The 15,652-nt window shown below is 44.8% G+C and overlaps 1 protein-coding gene across 2 annotated transcripts in view; it reads right to left on the reverse strand.

The window, feature by feature from the left end:
• The window catches only part of LOC121433222 (lymphocyte antigen 75), a 122,996-nt gene that overhangs the window by 17,770 nt on the left and 89,574 nt on the right, over positions 1 to 15,652 (reverse strand). Inside the window, exons 1-2 of one of the 2 annotated variants that reach the window (XM_041631569.1) lie at positions 13,523 to 13,762; positions 1,310 to 1,420 (exon numbers count right to left, since the gene is read on the reverse strand). In XM_041631569.1, the coding sequence (XP_041487503.1) occupies positions 1,310 to 1,420; positions 13,523 to 13,583 (172 nt within the window). In that variant the 5' untranslated portion in view covers positions 13,584 to 13,762. Of the gene's footprint in view, positions 1 to 1,309; positions 1,421 to 13,522; positions 13,763 to 15,652 lie in introns of those variants that run through there. The other variant, XM_041631570.1, reaches the window with a different exon arrangement.

A 15,652-nucleotide genomic window follows, 5' to 3' on the forward strand; every position in this document is an offset into this window, starting at 1 on the left:
ACAGCAGCTTTTGATCTCCTCAGGCACCAGGCACACATGTGGTTCATTTGTACCCATACAGGCAAAATATTAATACCCACAAAGTATTAAAAGGTGTAATCAATCTTATTGTGCCATGGACTCCGCATGTCATCAACTTTTATAAGCTAAGTTGAACGGAGAGCTCTGATTTTAGACATTTCCCCTACCTCTCTCTTCCATGTTCCTAACCAGAAAAGGTGTGTGTGTGTGTGTGTGTGTGTGTGTGTGTGAGAGAGAGAGAGAGAGAGAGAGAGAGAGAGAGAGAGGAGAGCATGATTGGCTCTAATATCATTGTTGAGAAACGGTATGCTCTGGGCCAGGAGAAATCAAAAAAGCAACTTGTTTTTCTTTTCTTTTCTTTTTTTTTTTTTTTTAAGTTTTTCGTTGGAACTAGCTCTTGTAGATCACGCTGACCTTGAACTCACAGAGATCAGCAATCAGAGATCACAGAGATCAGGATACCTCTGCCTCCTCGTGAGTGCTGGGGTTAAAGGTGTGTGCCACCACTGCCCAACAAAAAAGCAATTTGTAAAACTCTGGTAAAGGTTCTTTAAGAAAAAGTTCCTCATTCCTTCCCATGCCATACTTGGCATGCTGTGCAATAAATCCTGAGGTCTCTCTTCTGCCAGAGAGAAGTGGACAGAGGCTACAGAGGCTTGCGCTAGGCCAGTGGTTCTCTTTTTTTTTTTTTTGATTTTTCGAGACAGGGTTTCTCTGTGGCTTTGGAGCCTGTCCTGGAACTAGCTCTTGTAGACCAGGCTGGTCTCGAACTCACAGAGATCCGCCTGCCTCTGCCTCCCGAGTGCTGGGATTAAAGGCGTGCGCCATCACCGCCCGGCTTAGGCCAGTGGTTCTCAACCTGTGGGTCGCGACCTCTTTCACAGGGGTCACCCAAGACCATCAGAGAAATGCAGATAATTATTTTATGGTTCATAACAGTAGCAAAATTACAGTTATGAAGTAGCAGCGAAAATAATTTGATGGGTGGGGGTCACCACAACATGGGGAACGGTATTAAAGGGTGACAGCATCTGGAAGGTGGAGGACCACTGGTCTCTGTCATCTAACTCTAAGAGTCAGTGCCTTTCACACAAAGATCTCATGGTTTCCACACTGACTAGATATCAATGTCGTTATGGTCCTGATGCTCCAACGTGAGCAGTGCTATCCAACAACTGTCTTCCAACTCAGGGGAAACTGCATGGCCAATTCCACCATCCGCACATCAGCTCTAGGAGCACAGTTAAAAGACAGTAGGATCACTACTATTTTTAAAGTAGTTCCTTACCGTGGCCAATGCACTGGTTCCTGACATCTTCTATGCTTTCCACGTTGACGGTAACTCGAAGAAAAGTGTAGCAGCTGCCTTGGAACTGAACCCAGGCAGATGAAGGGCAGTCTAATTGGGAAAAGAAAAATAACATTAATCTGAGTTCTTTTTTTAAAAAAATATTTATTTATTTATTATGTATACAATATTTTGTCTGTGTGTATGCCTGCAGGCCAGAAGACTGCACCAGACCCCATTACAGATGCCTGTGAGCCCCTATGTGGTTGCTGGAAATTGAACTCAGGACCTTTGGAAGAGCAGGCAATGCTCTTAACCTCTGAGCCATCTCTCCAGCCCCCTAATCTGAGTTCTTGATGCTAAGGATATTGCATATTAAAAGTTCACACACACACACACACACACACACACACGTCATTTCCTTTGTTAAAACAAGAAATCAACCAGGGTAAAAGGAATTCATTTTTTTGCCATTTTACATGAAGGAAAAAATGTGCCGATGATTCGCTTCTGACTTTACAGGGCAGTTACAGGCATGTTGACTGTTTAGCAATTCAGACATGCAAATTAGGTGTCATCGCCAAACCAACCGGCTATCAAAGAAATCAAAGTCAGACCTTAAAGCCTCTCTGAAGTCTATCTCTGTCATATATAACAATAGTTTTTAAAGTCTTAAGAGTTCTGCAAAATCTTTTGCAGAATTCTACTTGCAAGAACAAAAGATAGTATCTAGATTATGAATATCCAGGCAATTTTGGTGCTGTGCAAGCAAATAAGACTAATGCTCAATTTCTTTTTCTTTCATTTTCTTCCTGAGTGTGTGTATTGTGTGTGTGAGGGGTGGGGTTAGGAATTGAACTTAGGGTTTCACGTACATTTGGTCATGTGCTCTCCCACTAAGCCATATTTTTCAAGCCCTGTATGTTCTTTTCTGTTTGCTTGTTTTTGTTTAGTTTGTTTTGTTTTTCAAGACAGGGTTTATCTGTGTAACAGCCCTGGCTGTCCTGGAGCTCTCTCTGTAGACCAGGTTAGTCTTGAACTCACAGAGATCCACCTGCCTCTGCCTCCTGAGTGCTGGGATTAAAGGTGTGTGCCACCACCATGTGGCTTGCCCTGTATGCTCTTAATTTAGTTATTTTATTGATAGGGATTGTATAGCTCTATGAAGCTGAACCTTAGCATTTCTGTTCCCGCTATTTAGCAAGGCTGTCCCTATCTCTACCTTAGTTTCTTTTGTTCATTATGAGGATATAGAACTTAGCCTAGGACCCAAAAGATCATCATGCAAGAAAGAACTTGATTTCACGGAAACAAATTGGAAGTATACAAAAGGATTTATTAATTTTAGTGGACAACAGAACAAAAAATATTAAGCTTACATATTCTTGCAAGTTTACATAAAATCAGCAAGATCTCACCTATACAGCTTTAAGTTCTGTATGTATTACAATCTAATATAGAGGAATAGAAGGAAGCATTCCTATGAAGGTCACAGTTGAGTAATCAGTGCACTCAATTAAGTCAACATTCTTGATTTTACTGAGGTCAAACTATGACCTCAAAAACCCCTGATACTTAACCTCGGCCTCTGACGGAACAGAGCTCCCTGCCACCAAAACAGATTATTTGCCAGTTTTCTAGAGGATGAGGGGGGAGCAGAAATCAGTCAAGATTTCTCCTTGCACCATATTTTCCTTTACCTGCTGGCTAGATGATATTAGCTACCATGTGGCCAAAGGAAGCACCCTAGGACGCCAGAGGAACAAGACGGATGCGTCATACTCATATTGGATTGATCCATTAATTCAGGCCACTCATATGTCAGTTAGGACAAACTCATGCCTATTTCAATTTAAATCATCACCCCAGGTGTGAGTTGCATGTTGCTATCTATCTATCTATCTATCTATCTATCTATCTATCTATCTATCTATTTATTTGTGTTTTTCGAGACAGGGTTTCTCTGTAGCTTTGGAGCCTGTCCTGGAACTAGCTCTTGTAGACCAGGCTGGCCTCAAACTCACAGAGATCTGCCTGCCTCTGCCTCCCGAGTGCTGGGATTAAAGGCGTGCACCACCACTGCCCAGCACTGTTGCATCTTTTAATAGTAAATTTATCCAAAGTATTCTAGGACGAGGAAGTATCCTAAGACACAATTCATTTTATATATAAATAGCTCTTCTTCCTATTATCTTTTGTTTGCTTATTTTTGTTTTCTGTTTTTTTTTCCCCCCGAGACAGGATCTCACTACGTAGCCCTCACTGTCCTGAAACTCACTCTGTAGACCAGGCTGGCCTTGAACTCAGAGATCTTCTTGCCTCTACCTTTCAAGTGCTTGGATTAAAGGCGTGTGCTACCATGCCTGGATATCTTTTTTTTTTCTTTAAAAAAAAACTAACTACATTTTTATCAGTGTGTGTGTGTGTGTGTGTGTGTGTGTGTGTGTGTGTGCTGGAAGACACACGCACAAACCCATGCGCACACACCACAGTGTATAAGTGGAGGTCACAGGACAGCTTGAAGGGGTCAGGTTTCTGCTTCCACCATGTGGGTTCATAATATCAAACTTGGGTTTTCAGGCTCCGTGGCAGGTACCTTTCTTTACCCACTGAGCCATCTTGCCAGTCTTCGCCTGTTTTATAAACACTTGCATTACACACTGTGACGACCTGGCGGCATGAACAAAGCAATAACATCCAGAAAGACTGAGGGTCTGGAGATGACAGATAAGGACAGGAGGAAAGCCGAGGGGCCTGAAAACAAGGCACTTAGTGGAAGGCTGTCCTGGAGCAGCCAGGAGCCCTCTCTTCCTGCGAAGCCGAGCTCAGCCACCTCTGCTTCACCCTGTGTCTCTGCTCCTTCTGTGAACATCTGGCCTTTTTAAAAAAGAAAGACTTTAATGCCTTTAAATCTATTTTCAGGCCGTGAACCATTTTCAGCATCTTTTCATCCTGGGAGGACCAGACCCTTTTTCTGGATAGCCTTCTTTGAGATGTCAGCAGCGCAGTTTCTTCCAGCTTTCACCTGCAATTTCACCACACAGTTCTTTCTCTCCTAAGCCCCCATTTGTTGTCAGTGCAAATGAGCAAACAGAACAAGCATTAGACGTCAGAACAGAAAGGATTTCATCTTGGACTGCTTTTCCGGTTTCCTGTGCTTTCTGGGGGATAAAAAGGATGGATGTCTACCTAGTTGTATGGTGGTTTGAATGAAAATGCCCCCATAGACCGATAGGGAGGGGCACTACGGCGCTATTAGAATGTGTGGCCTTGTTGGAGTAAGTATGGTTTTCTTAGAGGGAGTGTGTCACGAGGGTTATCTTTTGAGGCCTCAGATGCTCAAGCCAAGCCCAGGTCTCTCTCTCTTCCCGATGCCTTTGGATCTGGATGCAGAACTCTCAGTTAGTTCTCTAGCACACATCTGCCTGTGTGACACCATGCTTCCCACTGTGACAATAATGACTAAACCTCTGAACTATAAGCCAGCCCTAATTAAATCATTTCCCTTTATAAGAGTTGCTGTGGTCATGGTGTCTTTTCACAGAAACCCTAGCTAAGACAGTCGGATTATTGTTGTTAACGTTAGATAAAGTGTGCAAGCCACCCAAGCACAAAGTCTGAGGCAAGATTTTCATAACGTGTAGCTTTCATCAAACATGGTCACTTTTGATGTCTTCCTTCCTTGGACAGGGACCTACAGTAAGAACTTGAAACGCTTGGCTGAGTGCAGACATACTCTTCTTCACCTTCACATACCAATTTATTTCCGTCTTCGGAGGCTTTACTTTACACATACTCCGTTTGGAGCTAGTTCCTCCTAGCTCCAAATTCAACTCAATCAACCTTACTGGCCAGTACTATATAGTACTACTCTTTTAAAAAAGGAAACTTCTCATCGAACACAGCGTACACAAAAAGGCACAAGCCATAACCATGCAGCTTGGTAAATTTTCAAAAACAGAACACACTCACCCAAATATCAGCAAAATGAAGAAACACAACATTATCCTCTTTTGGTTATCACCCCTTCTCTAAACGAAATCATTTCCCCTAACTTTGAATACCATAGGTCCATTTTGCTTGTTTTGGGCTTTACAGTCATAAAATCAGGCATGGCACAATGTACTTTTGTGTCTAGCTCCTTCTGACAAATATCACTTTTATGAGAGTCACTTGTTTTGTAGTTTGTATCTGTGGGTTATCATCTCTCATTGTTATACAATGTGTGCATCGTTTCACTGGTGAACGTGCTGCTAGCTTCCTGCTTACAGCCTTACAGCAATAACAAGCAATGTCTTTCTGAGCCTCCTCTGCATGGCTCACCGTCCTACATGGTTCACTCTAGGAAGCGCTGGATTGGAGAATGCTATAGTTACAATGTCTCCTCCCAAATCAGTTGAAATTTTATTGCTGTTTTAACACTAGTAAGAGGTAAAAGCACACAAGCTACAAGAGGTTTGGCGGGTCCTAGCCTGCCAGGCCTACGTAAGACTGGGTCAGACAACCAGGACCCATAGCTAGCCATCCTTATTCAAAAGAGGCTGCGCTACCACCTGACGTCTTGAACACATTCAGTATTGGTTTCTATTGTAGTTATCTATTTCCTCGGTTGATTATTGACTGTGAGTCAGTAGGGATCCGGCCTTAAATCTAATTATATTCTAAGTAACAAGTACTGTGCTGTGTGGAGCACAACCCAGAAAAACACACGGAGGAGTGAGGCGGTGCATGGCTCTGGGCAAGCAAATTAGGTGGTGGAGAAAAGTCTGACTCCAACAGGATCTCTGGTCTACACTTAGGCTGTCCTCTGCCCCAGTTCCTTTCCCCCACACCATGGGGCCTTAGAGCGATACATTCACTCCTTTGTGCTAACAGTCAAGTTTACACAGAGTCAATCCCACAAAATTATGTGCTAACACACCACAAAGAAATTCCTATAGAAGACGGGCACTGAGCAAGAAGGTAGCCTGCCTCACCCTTACCAGACAGACAGGTCTGGGTGTGGGTGAAATCCAGTTTCAGGGACGTTTAGTAACTTTATCTAATGGCTTGGGATGACAGATATTTCCCCTTGGATGCTGGCTCTTCCCTGGCTGGTGTCACCTGTTCCGGAGTGTTGCTTCGTCAGGTTCACCTGCCCCTTTTCGTGAGCCTAAAATGCATGTGATATTGTCTTTGCCTATGGAATCTTTCCAACTGCATCTGTAAAAACTAAAAACCTCGTGGAGATCGCTGTTTCTCTTCACTTTTTCCCCTCGCCTGAAAAATAAAGAACAAGCAGAGGTAACGTGCTTGAGTTAATTTTTTTGCCCTCAGATCCTTACTTGCCATAGATGTCCTATTCTGAGCCCTGAGAGGGTGTCGTGGCTAGTACTCAAGGCCCCCATAAGTCAGAAAGCAGAGAGCCATCAACGTCTGCTACCTCTTAGCCTTTCTTAACTTCTACAGTCCTAGTAGGAACCAATGGGACCACCCACAATAGATGTAAATCTCCCTACCCCAATTAATACAATCGAGATAATCCCCAGATGCCCTATCCCATGTAATTCTATCTTATGTCAAACTGGAGCTAACTGTGTAAGGTGGTGTATTAGCAATCTTCCTCTGTGTAACAAATGATCAGCTTAAAGCAAGAAACAGCACCTCAGCTAGTGTCTCTGCTTAAAAACTGGAAGCAGCGGCTTACTTGGGTTGTCAGGCTGGGGTTTTCCCATGCAGACACAGTCAAGGTGTTGGTTAGGGCAGCTGTCTTCTCAACACTCAACTACGCTGGAATACCGGTCCTGAGAAGGCAGATTCCTATGAATGGTGAGTTGGTGTGGCTTGGAGACCTCAGTTTCTCACCACAGCAGTGTAGAGGAGGCTCTATATATCTTGATTTGAATGTGAAATGGCCCCTATGGATTCATGTGTTCGACCATTTAATCCTCAAGCAAGTGGCATTGTTTTGTGTGGATCTTTCCTGTCCTGTCTTCTCTATGCTTTCTGGACAGAGAAATGAGCAAGCATCCAAACACTCCTGCTCCTGGAGTCACGAGCCATCCTTACACCATGCCTTTCCTGTCATGCTGGACTCGACTCTCAAACTGCACCAAACGAATTCTCCCCTAGCTTGCACTAAACAGGTGTTTGGTCATAGCTGTGAGAATAGTAACTAATACATAAAATTGATAATGAGAATTGGGGTCGTGGTTGCTCCTGGGAGAAACCTGACCATATTTCTTAGGTTTTTAGGAGGAAAAGTGGAGAAATTTGAAGCTAGAGGCTAGAGAAGCCCTAGAATGCTTTAAGCAGTGCTTAAGGGGTGATTCCAGTCAGAGTAGGGAAGGATGAAGGAAGTACAGACAGGAAGGAAGGATGATGAAGGAAGTACAGGCAGAAAGGAAGGATGATGAAGGAAGTACAGATAGACAGAAAGGATGATGAAGGAAGTACAGACAGGAAGGTTGTGATCATGTGGTTTCAGAGACCAATAGTGCTATATAGTCTGACAAAGAAAATGGCCTTATTTTGCCTCCATCCTGAAAACTTGATTTAGGGGAAATTAAAAAGCAGAAGACTGATTTGTTTGGTAGGAAAAATTTCAGGACGACATGGCGTTCAGGTTGTGGTGTAGCCATACCGCTAATGCTCTTGGCTAGACTTCCAGTGACAGTGGGCAGGAAGTGAAGCCCACGGGTATGGAAAATGTGCAGTTCAATAATGGAAAGGGGCGGAGGTAGAAGCTGGGCCAAGGCAGATGTGGATATAGAACCAGTAACGGCTAATGAGGTCAGTGTTAACAAGGAGCCCTTCCCACCCACCCACTTTTCATGGAGTCAGTAGGAAAGGTACCCTAAAAGCAAGAGTCAATCCCTTGAGAGCACCAGGCTATAACAGTGCAAATCCATTTTAAGAACTTTCACTTGAAACAGTGTTTCTGAACAAAAAAACATTCTGGGCAGCCAAGCTGCCTGGAGAAGTATTCTGTTCTGTTCAGCCCAGGAGATACAGAAAGGCTACTGTAGATTGTGGTCAAAGAGGGCCAGGCTCTCATCTGGCTGTAGAATTTGCCATGGCCTCTATGGTGCTGTTTTTGTAGACATAAAAGACACAAGCCGAAGAGAGAGTCATGGAGGATTGTGCCAGTATTTCAGGAAGCTACCAGAGCCAGGAAATGTGTGATAAGGTCAGAGTCCGTGCATGGAGCTTGGAGCTTCTGTATGTAGCTATGAAGGTGGAGCCTAGGTTGCGCTTGCCATCTTAGGCTATTGGAGGTGCCTACAGCACATCTGCCAACAAAAGCTGCTGACACTGAGTGCAGCTGCTGCAAGGGATTGGTCACATGCGCTGTAGGCTGGAGGGACAGGGCTGCCCAAGCTTGTTGGAAACCAGTTGTTGCCATGATGTTGGATTTCCAGATGCCAGACATGGAGCTGCAGATTTGGTACCTACCCTGTTGGGGTTCAGTATGGTTTTAGTCCAGCATTTCCTTGCTACCTTTCATCTAAAAATGAGAGCTATTCGGTGCTTCTGTATACTGAAAACATAGGATTGTTTTTCTATACCACAGGGACTCAAAGCCAAGAGTTTATCTCAAGAACAGCATTGGGAATGTGAATCTGTGAGGAAGCTAGAAGTTGGGCTGAGTGCATTTTGCATTATGAGATGGCCACCAGCCTACGGAAACCAAGTATGAATGCCCTGGTTTGAGCATATGTGTTTTAAGACTCAGTCCCCAGCCGGGGCTCTGTTTTGGAGAGTTGTGGAACCTTTAGAAGTGGTGCCTAGCTGCAAGAAGTGGGTTGAGTTTTGTCTTTTCTCTGTCTTCTGGTCTACTGAGACACGAGGGGCAGCAACTTCACACTCCTGCCATCGTGATGGACTTTATTCTCAGACTGGGAGCCCAAATCCTTCCTCGCTAAGTTGTTCTTGCTAGATATTAGGTTCCAGCAATGAGAAAGGTAAGCAAGCAGATGGCTTCCCAAGAGTGAGGGATTCGTGGTGCAAGGCAGAAGTGACAAGCTTCGCAGAATGCAGTCTTGGTTGTCACACTCCCTCATTTCTGGAATATCCTACTGGCTATTGTATTAGAATCTTCCAGGGAGCCAGCACCCATATAAGAAAATTTTGCCAACTATCTCTCTATGTATGTATGTATGTATGTATGTATGTATGTATTTATCTATCTATCTCTCTATCTATTTATGTATGTGTCTATGCTTGTATCTATGTATCTATTTACATATCTATCATCTCTCTATATAAATCTATATATCTACCTATCCTCTATCTATATAAATCAATCAATCAATCTATCTATCTATCTATCCATCCATCCCTTGCCTTACTTACCTACATAGAAGAATGAAAAGCTGTCCCCACAGTGGATTTTGTATGACCAAGGCAAGCGTGAGGACCTATCTGCTCTCGCATTAACGCTCACTCACCCACCGCAGGCCAACTTCAGCAAGGCAAGAGGGCGCTGCCTATTACATGCATGTGAGTCCTGGAGGCCCGAATGTTCAATTAACCATAGCCTTTGCCACCACGCCCATCCTCAAAGAACTGCTATGACATTTACCCACAGAAGACGTGTGTCATCTGTATCTTTCTCACTGGGCAACATCGGTCCATTTTTTTAATGGATTAAATCTCCTGGTTTTTCCTCAAAATCCAAATATTTTAGATATCATGGATATCCATCACATGCCTGACATGGATGATGCACAAATTGTTCTTTCTTGATCTTATTTTAAGCCAAACTCGGCTTCTATCGTCTGGGTGGATTTGTGAGGTATTGTGCCGGAAGCCATCTATAGGAGTTTTCAGCCATCAAACATATCAGGCATCTGGGTTTGGTCTAGATTCTTACCCAGCCACACAGAGTGGAACACATGCCTTGAGTGGCAGCATTGATTTTTAACACAGCAGCAAATTCTCAAAGGCTTCTCAACAATGAAAGAAATCCTAAAATAATAACTATTTGAGAATTTAACTTCTTGTTGGCAAAACTAAAACTAAAATTTATAGAAACATTCTTTTTTTTTAAACAAATCTCTTTGTTTTTAATTTATTTTTATCTTATGTTTATTGTGTTTTGCCATGAATGTCTGGTCCCTTGGAACTGGAGTTACAAGCAGTCGTGAGCTGCCATATGTGTGCTGGGAATTGAACCTGCGTCCTCTGAATAGCAGCCAGTGCTCTTAACTGCTAAGCCATTTCTCCAGTCCTCATAAAAATATTCTTATATTTAATCTGAGATAATTTCCTCTGAAATAGAACTGCTCCATCTACGATGTTGAGAAAAGTGGCCTTTATAGATTTACGGGTTGCAAATGTTTTGAATCCAGTTACAAGTTCAGGCAGAAGCCACACAGATGGAAAGAAACCACAATGCAGCTAATCCTCCATACTTTGTTTTGTTTTGTTTTGTTTTGTTTTTTGAGACAGGGTTTCTCTGTAGCTTTAGAACCTATCCTGGAACTAGCTCTTGTAGACCAGGCTGGCCTCGAACTCACAGAGATCCACCTACCTCTGCCTCCCGAGTGCTGGGATTAAAGGCGTGCGCCACCACCGCCTGGCTTCCCCCATACTTTTTCAATCATCCAATTTTCATCATCTTATTACAAGATAAAGTTTCAAGAGACATAAAAATAAAACAAACCCCATCCAGACAGTAAGTTTCCTGCTGTTGAATAGTTTGTTCCTGGGAAGAGAGTGATGGCCAAGAACACAGACAGACAAAGTACACTCGGAAAAGCTTTGAAGAGAAAACACCGTAACAAAGAGTAGGTGTTGGGGGAAGGCCTTAGGATATGACATAATAACACAGGTCTAAATGGTAGGGGACGGAATGACCGTGCCAACAACAGGGGGGTAAGCAGCCTCTATAGAAGAAACAGAAGGTTGAAGTTCCCACCAGGTCAGTGTGGAGAAACTCAGTGGAGAGCAGGGAGGGTAGTGAGATAGCATCAGATGGAAGGCAGGGCCCCCAAACCACCGCTTGTAGGCGGCAGCGGCTCGAAATCAGAGACCGAGATTCTGACCCACATGATGAGCACAGAGGGTGACTTATGCTCACTCCTCCCATCTCACTCATGGGAAATCACTGACCCGGTAGTCCCAGGCACATCCCTGTGTGCAAATGTACAGTTACGGAGAGGCTCCATATGTGGAGAGGTGGCCCGGTGGGTGAAGAACTTGTGCTTGGATACCCAGCAGTGTTCACGTAAAACAAACAAACAAACCCAAGCCAGAGAAGCTCCATCAAGGTCTGCCTCGGAACCTTTGCAAGTAAAGCAATGTTTTAGCCACTGTGAATTCTGAGCTAATATCGAAAACCAACAAGCTCACTTTCACTGATACACTCCAGCGTAACAGAGAAAATAAGAATGATTTCCACTTCAGCATTAAGTTTAGACTTTATGCTGGATCACTGAGGTTCCTTTAGGGGCGAGGTCTGGCCATTCGGCTAGTTCTAAGTCTTGATAAGCTCTCTCCATCACGAGTGGAAGTGTGCTTCGTAACCATACACAGCAACAGCGTGGCACTCTTAGGATGTTTTCCGTTGATGCTTTATGATCAGAGCAAAAGGAAAGAGACCAGGATTTCGCTAGGTTGGTACTAGGTATGAGACAGGGTTCTCCCTCGATACACACAGCAGCTCTATGAAGTGATGTCATCTCCAGTCTCCTGACGTCCAGAGAAGCTGGCTTACTAGTGAGCGAAGTGCTCGTGCTCGGTTTTACATTAATCTTTACATTAATAGCTCAAGTCGCCTGACTGAGAAAAGCTGACTAGCAGAGTGAATTTATTCGCCATGGACTATACCTAAAGCTCTAGGCAAGCCTGAATTGTCCAGACCAGACTCTGTCCAAAACAGTTTCACAGGTGATACCAAAATCTAGAAACGCCGTATCTTTCCAGAGTGGCTGAGAATGTGTTTTTTTTTCCTTTTTAATTTGTTAGCATCGTGTGTGTGTGTGTGTGTGTGTGTGTGTGTGTGTGCGCGCGCACGCGCGTGCAGTGTACCTTTGGGGAAGTCAGAGAATAACTTCGTGGAGTTCTTATTCTCCTCCTACATTTACATGGCTTGTGGGATTGAATCAACTCAGGTCACCAGGCTTGCAAAACAAGCATATTTACCCATGTACCATCTCACAGGTGGAAAATAAAAGTAGTTTTTTGTTTTTGATCTGGAACTGTAGAGAGTGAGCTAAGGGGGGGAGGTTCCCGATGGCTTAGATTTAACAAGGGGGTGCCCAAGGAGGACTCAGAATCGGCCCAGACGTCACAGAAATCCTAGTACAGCCTTAGCCAGGACTAACGTATGCCACTCAGATGGTGTAAAACTGCACATCTTGTTTCTGCTTCTCAGCTAGGTGGCAGATGGTCTAAGTGGTCCTAAGAGCTGATCCCCAGGAGCCCAGCAAAAGAGCTTGGCGAGCTCAAGTTGGGTCTCCACCAGCCAGGGCCTTTAGAACATTCCCCGCGGGCAGCAGGCTTCATATAGAAGCTCATTTAAAAGTCCAGCGGAATCCAGGAGGCGAAAATCTCTCGCACAATCCTGCTCTTGAAGCCCACACGCGCTTTCACTTAGGGCTTGTTTATTTTGTTCTTTCATTCTCGGAAATGGTCGATTGATAGTGTTTTTTGGAAAAAGTTTCCCCACTAACATACTTTCGACATGCCTCCACGGAAAGCTCCTCTAAAGAAAAACACGTGGTGGGTGGAACTGTCTGTCTTCCTCAGGAGTTATTTTGCAAGTAACTAATTAGGTCTAATTTTTTCAGATGTCACTGGTATACCAACCGACCAAAGGATTCTCTAACTCAGTTTTTGTAGTGGCTTTCTCTCTTGATGAGGGATTGTTTGGCTGAACTTAGCTGTTTTAACAACTTGACCACCAGCCAAGGGACAGGGCCTGTTTCCTCTCTCCCTCCACCCCCAGGCCTCATCTCTTCCCTGCTGCCACCCATCCAAGGACTCTAAGTTCCTCTGCCCTCTAGCTAGCCAACCGTCTTGGGAGTCGGAGCAGACGATGCAGACACGGTGGAAGCGCGAGGAAGGTCCTCCGCCTTGGCCTTTGCCCCGGGTCGGGCTCTCGGAAGGCACCCAGCCAGAAAAATGGGTGCGGGGTGATCTGAGAGCAGGGCATGAGGGGCGGTGAGACACCAGCCGGGGTGGGAGCGGGAAGTCTGCGCCCTCGGGGGCGCGGCAGGGGCGGCTTACCCGCGACGGTGGCAGTGGCGAGGCTCAGCAGCAGGAGCGTGGAGAGCGCGGCGTGGGGCATGACTGCGCGGCGCCGAGAGCGGGCCGGGGGCGGCGCTTGTCGGGCGTGCGGAGCTCTGAGCTCCGCCGCGACGCCTCCCACTCGAGGCGGGGGAGTGGAGGCCAGGGTCGCACAGCTGAGTCGCCCAGAGTCCCAAGCGGCCTGCGCGCTGCAGGCTCCAACTTCTCTCTTTTAAAGATAAACTTTTCATTTGGACTGAATAATCGCAGACTTTCTAAAATGTTGCAAAATGAAATTCCTGTAACCCCTTCAGCCAGCTTCTCCAAATATTAGCATCTTACATAACATCGGGGCAATGATCAGAACCGGGAAACGACCAATGGTGGAACACAGTAGACCTTGTGGCATTTGACAGTTGCCTCTGTTCTAGGATCCAATCCAGGAACAAAAGTTACATTTTTAGGTCATAGGTGATGTCTCTTCAATGTCTTTAGTCGAGGACTATCCTCCGCTACTCTTTGCCTTTCAGCACCCTCCCCATCTCCCTACCCCCCACGCAAAAAAAAAAAAAAAAATGATTGCCCCGGAAACGTTCGATCACTCTGAAGAATGTCCTTCAGTTTGAGTTTTGTCTGATGTTTCTTCTCGATAGAACTCAGTTTGTGCCATTTTGGCAAGTGTCCCACAGAAGGGACAAGGTGTGACGTACTTTGGTCATTTGCTGAAGGTGGTGTTGGCAGCCAGAACCTCCTATTTCACAAGCTCCTCCCAGTAAACTATGTCTCTTAGGAAAATAACGACTTCATCGCTAGTTGCACTATCATCAAGAGTAAAGCAGAATAATGGAACAGGAAGGGCTTAATTGGAATGGGAGCTAGAAGGAAGTGCTGTGTGTGTGTGGGGTGGTAACTGGCTACTATGCGGGGTGGGGTGGGGGATTTTAATGGAGTTACCTTGCAAGAGAGAAAGACACCTCACCTAGCAAATAAAAAATCCCATACCAGGACTGGGCTACTTCTTGAGTTGACAGATTCAGAACTGCATTGCTCTGGAGTTCAGCTCAACTCATTTCAAATGATTTCAACTCAGGGAAAAATCCAGTATTACCAAAACAGAAAATTCCTGTTGTCCTTTAGAGGCCTGAGCAACAGACTAGGAAGGAGGTGATTGTAGTGAGCTGGTTCACTGTTGCCATTGGGGTCCCATAGAGCCCCATGAGTTAAGTCTTGACTATCTTCAGAACTTGTTTGTAAACCACTGTTGGCTGAAGACACCACATCCCAGAGTCACAAAACTTGGGGAACTCAAGGTGGTACGAGCCTGGAAACCTTTTCTTTACCAGTTAGCTTTCACGGTGCTGGGAGATGCCTGCTCTGTACATGACTGGAGGAGAAGTAGTGCGTGTAACACCTCTATCTCATCCAGATACAAATCCTGCCAGCTACAACGATGGGCCTAGCAAACTATGCCTAACGCTGCAATAGTGGCATGAAGATTATGAAAGCAACCAACCACTTTACGGTTGGATATAAGGCCCTTTCCATGAGATGGAACCCATTCCTGGCACTGTGCCAAGAACCTGTGGCTAAATAGGTTATAGGCCCTAAGGGAGAGCACAATACTGCTTTTCTGATAAATGAATATAGTATTAAAGTAACTCCTAGTGGCTTATTGCTTTGTCCATACGTACTGAGAAAGGGACAGTCCATTTTCTTTAATGATGTGACCCCCGCCCCAGTTGGTCAACCACAATCTAGGGCAGGCCTCGCTCCCAAGAATGGTAGGGCAACACCAATTGGACTCAGAGGTGTGGGTGTGAGATAAAGGAAATTGGGTGGAAAGGGAGGGGAGGGAATAGTGGGTAGGTATGAAAAGAATTGGGAGAGGGGGAATGAATATAATCAAAACACATTGTATGAAATTCTCAAAGCATTAATAAAACGTTTTCTAAAGTACATTTGCTTGTCTGTGATAGGACTCGCTATGTATGTATCCCATTCTGGATTCAAACCAGGGTCCTTGCCTCTACTTCCTTAGTGCTGGGATTACAAGCAGATTCTTTAAACTATGCTTTTATAAATGATGAGGTTATAACCGGAGCCAGAAACAGGAACTAGAACCAAGCAAGG

The sequence above is a fragment of the Microtus oregoni genome, unplaced genomic scaffold (assembly GCF_018167655.1).
Source record: "Microtus oregoni isolate MIOR12 unplaced genomic scaffold, Mior012 000037F_ref0000500, whole genome shotgun sequence".
NCBI classification, from domain to species: Eukaryota; Metazoa; Chordata; class Mammalia; order Rodentia; family Cricetidae; genus Microtus; species Microtus oregoni.